This window comes from Liolophura sinensis, chromosome 8, assembly GCF_032854445.1.
Source record: "Liolophura sinensis isolate JHLJ2023 chromosome 8, CUHK_Ljap_v2, whole genome shotgun sequence".
In the NCBI taxonomy this organism is placed as follows: domain Eukaryota; kingdom Metazoa; phylum Mollusca; class Polyplacophora; order Chitonida; family Chitonidae; genus Liolophura; species Liolophura sinensis.
The window spans coordinates 3,391,311-3,405,558 of record NC_088302.1 but is presented as its reverse complement, the minus strand read 5'-3'; the positions used below and the strand labels follow the sequence as shown (position 1 = coordinate 3,405,558).

Genomic DNA, 14,248 nt, shown 5'->3' with positions numbered 1-14,248 from the left:
ATTCACGATGACCACATAAACACAGAGACTGAACTGAGCACTTCACAAGGTTATTCACGATGACCACATAAACACAGAGACTGAACTGAGCACTTCACAAGGTTATTCACGATGACCACATAAACACAGAGACTGAACTGAGCACATTCACAAGGTTATTCACGATGACCACATAAACACAGAGGCTGAACTGAGCATTTCACAAGGTTATCACGATGAACCACATAAACACAGAGGCTGAACTGAGCATTTCACAAGGTTATTCACGATGACCACATAAACACAGAGGCTGAACTGAGCATTTCACAAGGTTATTCACGATGACCACATAAACACACAGAGGCTGAACTCAGCATTTCACAAGGTTATTCACGATGACACATAAACACAGAGACTGAAACTGAGCATTTCACAAGTTATTCACGATGACCACATAAACACAGAGACTGAACTGAGCATTTCACAAGGTTATTCACGATGACCACATAAACACAGAGACTGAACTTAGCTTTGCACAATTATACTGTAGCCATAGTAATTCTCCAATCTTTTTGCATGCTTGAAGGTGTTTATTCAAGCTTATGCTGAAGGCAATACTCTGTGTACACTGGTAAAAAAAAATTACACTTTTTTTGAAGCCCTGAAACTGGCCAATCCAATCAATGTTTGTATCTTCGAAATCAGCTTACAAATGTGTATGAATTGCACTGAAAGTTGCTCTTTCCTCTAAAGTGACAAGCCTGAGGATTTAGGGTTCACAATAACCTTAATATACTACGTCAGGAACTAAATTTGTATATACTTTTATTTATCTATTTATATATTTAATTAGTGTTTTACTCCATATTCAAGATATTTCACTTCTAGGAAGACAGCTAGCATTACTCTGGGAGGGTATATAAACTTTCATATTCATGCATGTGAAACTGATTTATAATGAGAGCAGATTTTCTTCTATAAACGTTGCATTAAACTATAACAAATCACAAGGAATATTCATGAAGTTTTACGAGTTGAGTGAGTTGACTAACAAGTTCATATAATTACCTAAACATGAAGATTTATTTATTTGTATATCTAATTCACTCATGCACAGCAGCCAGCATCTGGTAGAATAAACCCCGAGGCTGAGCCCTCCACCAGCATTTGGTGGGAGGAAACCTGAGGCAGAGCCCTCACCAGATTTTGGTGGGAGGATACATGAGGCAAAGCCCTCCACCAGCATTTGGTGGGAGGATACATGAGGAAAAGCCCTCCACCAGCATTTGGTGGGAGGATACATGAGGCAAAGCCCTCCATCAGCATTTGGTGGGAGGATACATGAGGCAAAGCCCTCCACCAGCATTTGGTGGGAGGATACATGAGGCAAACCCTCCACCAGAATTTGGTGGGAGGATACATGAGGCAGAGCCCTCCACCAGCATTTGGTGGGAGGATACATGAGGAAAAGCCCTCCATCAGCATTTCCGTGGGAGGATATATGAGGCAAAGCCCTCCACCAGAATTTGGTGGGAGGATACATGAGGGAAAGCCGTCCACCCAGCATTTAGTGGGAGGATACATGAGGCAGAGCCTTCTATGAGCATTTGGTGGGAGGATACCTGAGGCAGAGCCTTCTATGAGCATTTGGTGGGAGAAAATCTGAGGCAGAGCCCTCACCAGCATTTGGTCGGAGGAAACCCGAGGTAGAGCCCTCCACAGACTGGACAGGACGCTGTATACTTTACCTCACAGTGACTGTGACGATGCATACAGCGGACATGAGCCAGCACACCTGCTGCGAATATGTACCATCACTGAACATTACTGCTTGATCATTAGTCTTCTAGGATTATTATGTGAAACCCAACGATCTCAGTGCAAAACTATGTCATTATTTTTTCCACTACTGGATACAATTTGAAGTATGTATGAGGAGTTTTCAGTATTAATGATATAGTAAAGTTATGATAGCCCTGAAAAAGACACATTCAAAATGAACTTCAAGCAATTTTCCAGAGTGAATGACATGCCCATCAGAAGGTCAGCTTAAATTGGATAACCGATTGGTATATTTTGCTCAATATCAGCCGTCTAGCTCACAAATAACATCAAGATAGCAATAAAAACACAGATAAATCTCCAGGCAGGTCAGATACACTGAATTAGGACTTTCTGTCACAACAAAGTGTGTTTAGATGCTTAAGTCACCTCCAAGCCTTAATTATCTAAGGATGTTTTATTCACATCACACCTGTAAGACCTTACCTTATAGAGTAAGGACATTGGTACGTGTGTCCTGATGCCGTCTCTAGGGCAATCTGTAACAGAAGTAACTCCTTCACACCCTGAATAATCCCCTGACAAATTCCTAAAACAGAAAAGAGAAATTGGTTCACATTATTTCCAGAGAAAATGAAATAAATTCTTCATTTGTTATAAAACAAATGTAATGCACTACCTGCAACATGTTCAAAGAAATTGGATCTCGACCACTGCATAATTTTAGGTTTTCAGCATTTGTTTTGAAAATTTCCTGAAAAAAAAAATATTGAGAATCAAGTGTGAGCTATATCAATATTCTCACAAAAAGAAACCCAAACTCTTTGTTGTTTGTTATTGATTTTCATTCAGAAGTGCTCATCCTTATATACATGCTTGAAGAAAAAAGAAAGAAACTTGAGGGGATTGAAGAGGAAATAATGTTAGACAATTAAGGAGCCTCAAAGATAAAACTCATCTTGAATGTATCAATGTCGCCAGCGTATCTGTACAAACTGTTGCTAAACTTTGTTGAAATTATATAAAATAACGTCTTGCTTCAGGATTACACTGACAAGAATTCAAGACTGACACAGCTAGAGTAAGACTGACACAGCTAGAGTAAGACTGACACAGCTAGAGTAAGACTGACACAGCTAGAGTAAGAATTAAAGGACAAGACAACAACTGGATAAAACATATTTCAATGGAAAGTAGCTTAGTCAACCTTTCTGAAAAAGTATCATATGTTGTTATTTTAATGAGATTTCACTGAATAACGTGTAGAACAAAATGACAATACTGCACAAATGGCTGGTGTGAATCAAAGCATGTAGAAAACTCTGGCATTTTTTAACACAGATATATCTTTAAACCCATGTTTATAATAAGCTTAGTTTAGTTTGGTGAACTTAATCACAATGGATAGGTATTAAAACATTATTGTGCAATGATGATAAATCATATGTACCATGAAACACTGCGGCACATCCTTCCAATGAGGAAACATTATACAAGTCTCATTGAAGAATCCAGAATATAGATGACATTGATATGAATACTCCACAGTACAGGCCTGAACAATTCAATTGATATCTATCAGATTTGTTGAAGATAGGGAGCTGATTGTAGTGGTTTTTACAAACCCTTAACATCTTACGAAAGATATGGAGACAAAAACCACATCCATCATTATCAAAAGCCATGCAGAAAATGTCTTGAAAAACTATTCACAGAATAGCTCAGAAATGAATGTAAATTGAATACATCATTTCTGCCTTCGGGGCGAATTTCCTTCCTCTTCCTTTTTGACTTTTTGCGAGATTTGAACTTTTGAAGATCCTGTTGACCTGAAAGATGTGCAGTCTGTCCACACGATTTGTCACAAAGACTTAATTTCGCAATGCTAGGATCATATGAGCAAATCAACACATGAACATAGTAACATTTATTCAATTAACATGTAGGAGTTTAATGGTTTGATGATCAATTTCAAATTTCGCCATTCTGGTTTTTCAATATTAAGATGGTTTTTGTCAAGGATATGCCGTCACTTTCAATTTTTTACTTTTTTCATGGAGCATAATGGCAGATTACCTCAAATGAACCCTACACTTCGTCCATGACTAGCTTGCCCAGCTTCCTGTATTCTCAGACTTCTATTGATTGTAGAAAAGTGTTGTGAGGTTTGCTTGGAGCATGGGGCGGTATTCTGTTGGAAAATTGTAAGTTTCCGCACCAAAGATAATATTTTGTAAAATGCATTTACCTCTGAAATGCACTTTTATGGGCGAAATTTTAGTTGAATTAGGGATGGACAATATGTTCAGCACCACTGGCAAATTGCCTTTATGTATCTATAATTACCATTAAATGACTTTAGGAACTGCTCTTCCAGTATCAAAGTTTGAACTAAGTATCCCTTTGAGTAGCCCTAAAAATTGGAGGAAAGTAAGGCATGAAAATACTACCGTGGTGGTGTACACCACGTTTACCCTGCAACTGACCAGATTCTTAATTAACTTAGAAATCCTGAAATACCAGGTTCCACAAGTTATTTAAGATGTAGCAATTAATCATTTCAAGCACTCATCTGCACACCTACACAGTTTCAAGTTGATAAATGCTAAATTCATTTCATAACAAAACACAACACAAACCAGCAATAATGTACATGTACCTGTTGGGAGACCAACTGTTCCTCCAACATCTTTACTGGCCTGGTTATATTTATTCACTTCACTTTAATTATGCTGCTCCATATCTTCACGTGAACTTTGTGTTGGGAAAATAAAACTATAGAACATAATATCTCCTGATGGAAGGATACAACTGAACTAAGAGAATTAAAGTTCGTATTAGTCCAGATATTATAACAGCTGAATGGTCCTGTAGCTAGAAACCTTCCAGACATGAATATACTGCACTATAGTGAGCAAATTCTTACCCTTCACCCATTCAGACACTTTACCTACACTTTGTAGACAGGAGCCTTTGTGAACTGTTACATGTTTGGAAGCATTTGAAGATTCAACATATTTTCTGCTTTCTGCATGTACTTCAATGTACAGCATTTGACTTGGCCTGTCTGGAATAAAAAATCTGGCCATCAAACCATTATGCAGGGAATACTCCACCTCAGCATAATGGCTACATTGAAGTCAGCTGTGTAACGCACAATTGCAAAGTGCTAAATCATGCTGACATACTGACAGAGCCTTCAGATTGACACAATAAACCCATTTTATACAGATTCTCAGTTTCTTAATCCATTTTAAATTGCACAAGCGCTACAGCTATTAAGGCAACATAAATGTTACACTATTTCCACAACCAGCAATCCAATATTCCAATGATGCATACAAAAAACACATTTTAAAGAAATTTAAGGTTCAACAGGGAAAAGCAGAAATATTCAGTGAACTGGAAATAACGTCATCTTCGAGCTACAGGAAATGCTCAAGTTCATTATTTTTTGCTTAATCAAGCATGTAAAAGTGCAAATAAATTTTGTGTTAAACATGCCAAGCAAATCCATATTTATGCAAATCCAAACTTGAATACCTGTGTACATGTATATATGCACAAAATCTACATGTATAATATGCACAAAATCTACATGTATATATGCACAAAATCTACATGTATATATGGACAAAATGTACAAGTATATATGGACAAAATCTACATGGCTGTATTTAACATGGTCACCTATTACTATTACAGGTAGATGAGAATCAAAAAAAAAAAAGTTAAAAATGGGCAAATTACTCTTGTCAAATGCTCTTGTATATATAGCCCAGGTTTTCTCACTTCCATTATCATCATCTAATGTCAAATGTATATATAGCCCAGGTTTTCTCACTTCCATAATCGTCATCTAATGTCAAATGTATATATAGCCCAGGTTTTCTCACTTCCATTATCATCATCTAATGTCAAATGTATATATAGCCCAGGTTTTCTCACTTCCATAATCGTCATCTAATGTCAAATGTATATATAGCCCAGGCTTTCTCACTTCCATTATCATCATCTAATGTCAAATGTATATATAGCCCAGGTTTTCTCACTTCCATAATCATCATCTAATGTCAAATGTATATATAGCCCAGGTTTTCTCACTTCCATAATCATCATCTAATGTCAAATGTATATATAGCCCAGGCTTTCTCACTTCCATTATCATCATCTAATGTCAAATGTATATATAGCCCAGGTTTTCTCACTTCCATAATCGTCATCTAATGTCAAATGTATATATAGCCCAGGTTTTCTCACTTCCATAATCATCGTCCTAATGTCAAATGTATATATAGCCCAGGTTTTCTCAATTCCATAATTGTCATGTAATGTCAAATGTATATATAGCCCAGGTTTTCTCACTTCCATAATCGTCATCTAATGTCAAATGTATATATAGCCCAGGCTTTCTCACTTCCATTATCATCATCTAATGTCAAATGTATATATAGCCCAGGTTTTTCTCACTTCCATAATCATCATCTAATGTCAAATGTATATATAGCCTAGGTTTTCTCACTTCCATAATCGTCATCTAATGTCAAATGTATATATAGCCAGGCTTTCTCACTTCCATTATCATCATCTAATGTCAAATGTATATATAGCCCAGGTTTTCTCACTTCCATAATCGTCATCTAATGTCAAATGTATATATAGCCCAGGTTTTCTCACTTCCATAATCATCGTCTAATGTCAAATGTATATATAGCCCAGGTTTTCTCAATTCCATAATTGTCATGTAATGTCAAATGTATATATAGCCCAGGTTATCTCACTTCCATAATCGTCATCTAATGTCAAATGTATATATAGCCCAGGTTTTCTCACTTCCATAATCGTCGTCTGTCTTACAGATCGTGGAAACCAGAGCACCCAGGGTATTAAACCATGCAATGATCTTTGGAAAGTTACTGAAGAACCCTCTGTGACGTACAGATATGTACCCCATATTGGTGGCTTTTAACAAACATTACAGCCTGCACGGCCACCCAAGTGTCGTGGACCAGTAGTTATCACCAAGGCCAACACAAACTGTGAGTGACTGGGAATCCACAAATTCCCTGTCTACAGCCGGGTTTGAACCCACCCCTCCTGAGTCAAGGGGATCAAGAAATTAAAGCAATCACCTTTGACTACCAGACCATGCATGTCCCCATCCCCCAATACTAAAGATAAATGGCACATATATGGATGTACTGGTGCCTGGCATTGAGCATTCTGTACAAATCTTTCACTTACTGTATGATATAATGTCTCATATCTACAGTTCAGATATACATATTAACTTCTTTATTAAGTCGTTAATTTGATCTGGTGCAACATGAATTTATAATAGGGGGCCTCCATGGCTGAGGGTGTTAGCGTGTCTGCGCAGCGCCATGACCTGGGAGCCTCTTACCAATGTGGTTGGTGTGAGTTCAAATCCAGCTCATGCTGGCTTCCTCTCCCCTATGTGGGAAGCTCTGACAGCAACCTGCAGATGGTTGCGAGTTTCTTCCAAGGCTCTGCCTGGTTTCCTCCCACCATAAGGCTGGTCGCCGTTGCATAAGTGAATATTACGACATAAAACACATATCAAATAAATAAATAAATTTATAAAAAACTATTCATGGACTTATACATTTCAATAACTTCATGAACTTTTTCATGATGATTTTTTTACCTAAAATGTAGGCCTAAACAGTATGTTTTTTTATTCCTATATGTAATGATAGTCATAATTAGTTCTGTTTTTTTTTTGTTCATTTACTGGCAATCACCTTTTTACACAATTGCATAATTTAAAAAAAAAACAAAGTAAACCTTTCTCAATTTTCCTAACCCTTATATTCCTAACATAGCTTTAAAATGGTAAAAGAACTGAGGAATTCAAAACTGTGACCACATAGATGTCAAGTGCATGCAGTTTTTAAAATTTTTTTATTCTTATACACATATCTGCTATAATTAAACTTGGCTTGATCAGAGAAAAAATCCAATGCTCCCATCCATTACTGTAGCATTTCAAGAGAATGAATCAAGACAACATGATGTGAAGTCATCAGCAACCATATGATTACAAGCCGGCTGGGATTGGCATACAGCGAAAAAATAACAAAATAAACTGTTCTAGCTTTGACATGAAGTCTTAAATTTCATCAAACCCCCTCAGCAAAGTTTTTTCTGCTTCCAAATGGATATGCTTTCCTCTTCATATCATGTCTGCTGTGAGTGATGAAGGTTCCAAATGGCTTTAAATTCCAAACAGTTTAATCAGATTTTGAAAATCTGCCCTTTCTATGGTGCAAGGTGATGGATAACGTTAGCACACAGAAAACTAATCAGAAAAGAATGAAAAGTCACAATCCCCATTCTGTGTAAGCACACACACACATCTCACATACACACAACTATAGCAATTGTTAATTATAAAGCCACCTATGTTTTCACTGAAATCAGGAATGGTATCAAATTTGCACAATTTTGACTTTCTTTCAAGATGAATGTCTATTTTTTATGTATTTATTTTTTATATGATATGTGCTTTAATGCTGTCCTGCAGAATTTATCATTTAGAAGTCGGCTGTTAGGCTTTAGGGTGGAGAATCCAGGGTGCCAGCAGTAAGAAAGTTACCATAACATGTCCTGAAATACCAGAAAAATTCCTGATTTAAAGGTGATCAAGTTTTCCTCAAAGCCAATGACAAATTCAGCCAAATGAGCCCCAGCCAGAGTCCTAATTAGAATGGGGTCTGTGTCTGATCTCTATAGGTAACATCCAGATGGAACTGCATGGAAAAACGTCCTCAGACATTACTGTAAGGTTGATAACATATATTCAACAATGGGGAAGTGGCAGGAACTTTTCTTTTTTACACCAAAAATTGACTGTGGCACAAATCCACAATGTAATGCATCAGTATCTACTGTAAGGCTGTACTGCCTTCAATGTGAAATCATTACGCTGAGCTGTAAACAGAACATTGGAGGCCAATAAAACTACGTCTCTGGAAAGTATAGTTAGCATAGAGCACTGTTTCTGTAAGTGAAATGTCCTTCTGTAATCCATGCAGTCATTAAATATTGAGACATTTTATAGTTAAAGTTGTTTGGATGCAAGACAAATATTGTGGGTCTATTTAGGTAATTTAGCTCAATGCTTTTTTCAAGAGTTCTTTTCACAAAACAAAGCTGTCCAAGAAAATGCCATACAGCCTTGATCATGACCATCCAGAAAGGAATTTGCAGCTTCTGTTCCACTGTCACCGCCTGTGGGGCATTTGTGACAATAAGTGGCCGACGACGTATGCTATTGCATATCACTAGTCTTCCACCAGTAGGGTGTGCACTGATCTGTATTCACATGTGGAAAAGTTTGTCAGTAATTTGCCGGTGGGTTTCCAGAGGCACTCCTCCATCTGTAAAACAGACTGTCTTGTGTAAGGCCAAAATTCTGGAATATACATTAACTGCTATAGGCAACAATAAAATAAATTAACAAATTTGTCCTGAATGAATCACGAAGAACACAATGATGCTTTCATCATTACAGATATTTATTTTATTTATTTGATTGGCATTTCACATCATATACTCAAGAATATTCAATTATATGATGGTGGCCATCATTATGTTGGGATGAAAAAGGGCAGATCCCAGGGCAACCCCATAACCATCTGTAGATTGTTGACAGGAAGCCAGTACATGAGCTGGACTCACAAACCACATTGGTAACCAACAGGCTGCTGTGGGCCCTGACATTACATGTAACAATGTGTATACATGTAACAATGTGTATACATGTAACAATGTGTATACATGTAACAATGTGTATACATGTATTTATTTATTTGATTGGTGTTTTACGCTGTACACAAGAATATTTCACTTATATGCAGGCCAGCTGTGGAAACAGGCCACAGCCCGGAGGAAACCCACGACCATCCACAGGTTCCTGGAAGACCTTCCCACGTACGGCCAGAGAGGAAGACAGCATGAGCTGGACTTGATGTATACATGCAACAATGTGTATATATGTCACATTGTGTATATACACAGTATGTCACAATGTGTATACATAAAACAAGGTGCGTATACATGTCACAATGTGTATACATGTAACAATGTGTATACATGTAACAATGTGTATACATGTCACAATGCGTATCCTTGTCACAATGTGTGTATAAATGTCATATGGGTATACGCATGTCACAATGCGTATCCTTGTCACAATGTGTGTATAAATGTCATATGGGTATACGCATGTCACAGTGCGTATACATGTCACAATGTGTATACATGTCACAATGTGCATACATGTCACAAGGTGTATACATTTCCAACACTCCTTTATGTACCATAGCTGCCATATGTATCAATAATACTGTAAGCCTAGTGTATAAAAGACATCACATCAGAAATGTTATAGCTGGCGCAGGTTAAATCTTCATCAGTCATTTAATAATCAATATTTACACAAATTTATTGGGACCATAAATCATACTATTGGCATCTGTTGGAAGGAATAAACATAAATGCATCTTGCTTCTTATTCAGAACAGAGAAATAAACGTGGGCGTTTCATTCTTCTATAACAAAAACCTGACAGTCTGCCCAATCACAAAGGCTCCTCCTGTTAACAACAAGCATTGTCTATAACCAGCCCAGCCTGTGTCCATGTGATTGGTAAGGCATGTGCTCATTTGCCAGGTCACGAGGCAGCAAGCCGATACACCTACCAACAAAGCCGATTTCTTTTCGACAAGCTAGATTTTCAACTTCCAAAGTTACATCCAAGAAAAACATCAGGTCATGACAAGGTTGCTTATGAGTTCTGAGCAACAGTAACTGTGTGTGCCCACCCACACAGACATTATTTCCCACATTAGGCATTACAGGACATTTGTGTGTGGCATGCTGCAGATACGAAACATTTAAGTGCAACAAATGCAACAAACTAAAAATTGACACTGAGCATATAGTTAATATATCCATTACCATATGCTTTAGAAATGAATCGACTTTCATTGTTCATGTTTTTAGAATTATCATTTCTGAGTACACATAAGTACACATAATGGTGAACAAAAACACAATAATTTTGCATTATTACGTTCTACTTAAAATACATAGTCCATCCCAAAACTGTCAAAGTCTATTCCAAAAACAAAGTTCTACTCAAGTGTATACATACAGGGTTCATTTACACAGTCATAAACACACCTATTTGAAACAGGACAGTAACACATGTACGTTTTATAAGATTGCATGTTTTAATTCACATACCCATACTACAAGCATCATAAATGTGAGAGCAATCCACAGTATGCTTTGCCAAGTCTGGGCTTATTTTACTCTGCATGGCTTGTGAAAATTTCAGTCTCTAAACAAAGAAACATATGACACACAAAGCTACAAAGCCATGTGAATAAATCATCTGTCACTCCACAAAGTCCTATAGGGGCTTCAGGATGACTTTATTGACAACAAGGCTGTTCCCAGATCACACTGGGTTCTGTAATCGTAATGAAGCCGCACTCAGTCGAAATACAAAAACTATTGGATTTCAACTAAAGAGTTACAGCTAACATGCACACAGCAAATCCAGAAGTACCTGGGACAAGAGGTCCTACAGGGGCTGTGGAGAAGCTTTAAGTGCATTCCTGACATGCCCCTGGTGTGCTCCTGACATCACCCTAGTGCGTTTGTCGCCGGTTACATGCACACAGATCTTCTTAAAAAGAAACACTACAGTGCATTAAGTGAAGTATGTGTCTGTATTAAGGCTTACCGGTCTTTGTTGTCAAGAACTGAGGTATAGAGCACAATAAGGTACAGGTCTTTATAGCCAAGAACTAAGGTATAGAGCACAATAAGCTACAGGTCTTTATAGTCAAGAACTGAGGTTTGGAGCAAAATAAGCCACAGGTCTTTATAGTCAAGAACTGAGGTTTAGAGCACAATAAGCTACAGGTCTTTATAGTCAAGAACTGAGGTATAGAGCACAATAAGCCACAGGTCTTTATAGTCAAGAACTGAGGTTTGGAGCACAATCAGGTACAGGTCTTTATAGCCATGAACTGAGGTTTAGAGCACAATAAGCTACAGGTCTTTATAGCCAAGAACTGAGGTATAGAGCACAATAAGCCACAGGTCTTTATAGTCAAGAACTGAGGTTTAGAGCACAATAAGGTACAGGTCTTTATAGTCAAGAACTGAGGTTTGGAGCACAATAAGGTACAGGTCTTTATAGCCAAGAATTGAGGTTTAGAGCACAATAAGGTACAGGTCTTTATAGTCAAGAACTGAGGTTTAGAACACAATAAGGTACAGGTCTTTATAGTCAAGAACTGAGGTACAGAGCACAATAAGGTACAGGTCTTTATAGTCAAGAACTGAGGTTTAGAGCACAATAAGGTACAGGTCTTTATAGTCAAGAACTGAGGTTTGGAGCACAATCAGGTACAGGTCTTTATAGCCATGAACTGAGGTTTAGAGCACAATAAGCTACAGGTCTTTATAGCCATGAACTGAGGATTGGAGCATGATAAGCCACAGGTCTTTATAGTCATGAACTGAGGTTTAGACCACAATAAGGTACAGGTCTTTATAGCCAAGAACTGAGGTACAGAGCACAATAAGCCACAGGTTTTTATAGTCAAGAACTGAGGTTTAGAGCACAATAAGGTACAGGTCTTTATAACCAAGAACTGAGGTATAGAGCACAATAAGCCACAGGTCTTTATAGCCATGAACTGAGGATTGGAGCACAATAAGCTACAGGTCTTTATAGTCAAGAACTGAGGTTTAGAGCACAATAAGGTACAGGTCTTTATAACCAAGAACTGAGGTATAGAGCACAATAAGCCACAGGTCTTTATAGCCATGAACTGAGGATTGGAGCACAATAAGCTACAGGTCTTTATAGTCAAGAACTGAGGTATAGAGCACAATAAGCCACAGGTCTTTATAGTCAAGAACTGAGGTATAGAGCACAATAAGCCACAGGTCTTTATAGTCAAGAACTGAGGTTTAGAGCACAATAAGCCACACGTCTTAATAGCCAAGAATTGAGGTTTAGAGCACAATAAGGTACAGGTCTTTATAGTCAAGAACTGAGGTACAGAGCACAATAAGCCACAGGTCTTTATAGCCAAGAATTGAGGTTTAGACCACAATAAGGTACAGGTCTTGAGAGTCAAGAACTCAGGTTTAGAGCACAATAAGGTACAGGTCATTATAGTCAAGAACTGAGGTATAGAGCACAATAAGCCACAGGTCTTTATAGTCAAGAACTGAGGTACAGAGCACAATAAGGTACAGGTCTTTATAGACAAGAACTGAGGTTTAGAGCACAATAAGCCACAGGTCTTTATAGTCAAGAACTGAGGTACAGAGCACAATAAGCCACAGGACTTTATAGCCAAAAATTGAGGTTTAGACCACAATAAGGTACAGGTCTTTATAGTCAAGAACTGAGGTATAGAGCACAATAAGCCACATGTCTTTATAGCCAAGAATTGAGGTTTAGAGCACAATAAGGTACAGGTCTTTATAGTCAAGAACTGAGGTTTAGAGCACAATAAGGTACAGGTCTTTATAGTCAAGAACTGAGGTACAGGTCTTTATAGCCAAGAATTGAGGTTTAGAGCACAATAAGCCACACGTCTTTATAGTCAAGAACTGAGGTTTGGAGCACAATAAGGTACAGGTCATTATAGTCAAGAACTGAGGTATAGAGCACAATAAGCCACACGTCTTCATAGTCAAGAACTGAGGTTTAGACCACAATAAGGTACAGGTCTTGAGAGTCAAGAACTGAGGTTTAGAGCACAATAAGCTACAGGTCTTTATAGTCAAGAACTGAAGTTTAGAGCACAATAAGGTACAGGTCTTTATAGCCAAGAATTGAGGTTTAGAGCACAATAAGGTACAGGTCTTTATAGTCAAGAACTGAGGTATAGAGCACAATAAGCCACACGTCTTCATAGTCAAGAACTGAGGTTTAGAGCACAATAAGGTACAGGTCTTGAGAGTCAAGAACTGAGGTTTAGAGCACAATAAGGTACAGGTCTTTATAGACAAGAACTGAGGTTTAGAGCACAATAAGCCACAGGTCTTTATAGTCAAGAACTGAGGTACAGAGCACAATAAGCCACAGGTCTTTATAGCCAAGAATTGAGGTTTAGAGCACAATAAGGTACAGGTCTTGAGAGTCAAGAACTGAGGTTTAGAGCACAATAAGCTACAGGTTTTTATAGTCAAGAACTGAGGTTTAGAGCACAATAAGGTACAGGTCTTTATAGTCAAGAACTGAGGTATAGAGCACAATAAGCCACATGTCTTTATAGCCAAGAATTGAGGTTTAGAGCACAATAAGGTACAGGTCTTTATAGTCAAGAACTGAGGTTTAGAGTACAATAAGCCACAGGTCTTTATAGTCAAGAACTGAGGTTTAGGGCACAAAAAGCTACATGTCTTTATAGCCAAGAATTGAGGT

General features: G+C 37.8%; 1 protein-coding gene across 1 annotated transcript in view; it reads right to left on the bottom strand.

Moving 5' to 3' along the window:
* Positions 1-4,450, bottom strand: part of LOC135472417 (focadhesin-like) — a 43,562-nt gene extending 39,112 nt beyond the window's left edge. Inside the window, exons 1-3 of the mRNA XM_064751915.1 lie at positions 4,421-4,450; positions 4,108-4,174; positions 2,248-2,350 (exon numbers count right to left, since the gene is read on the bottom strand). Of these exons, the coding sequence (XP_064607985.1) occupies positions 2,248-2,350; positions 4,108-4,174; positions 4,421-4,450 (200 nt within the window). The remainder of the gene's footprint in view (positions 1-2,247; positions 2,351-4,107; positions 4,175-4,420) is intronic.
* Positions 4,451-14,248: the final 9,798 nt, after the last annotated feature.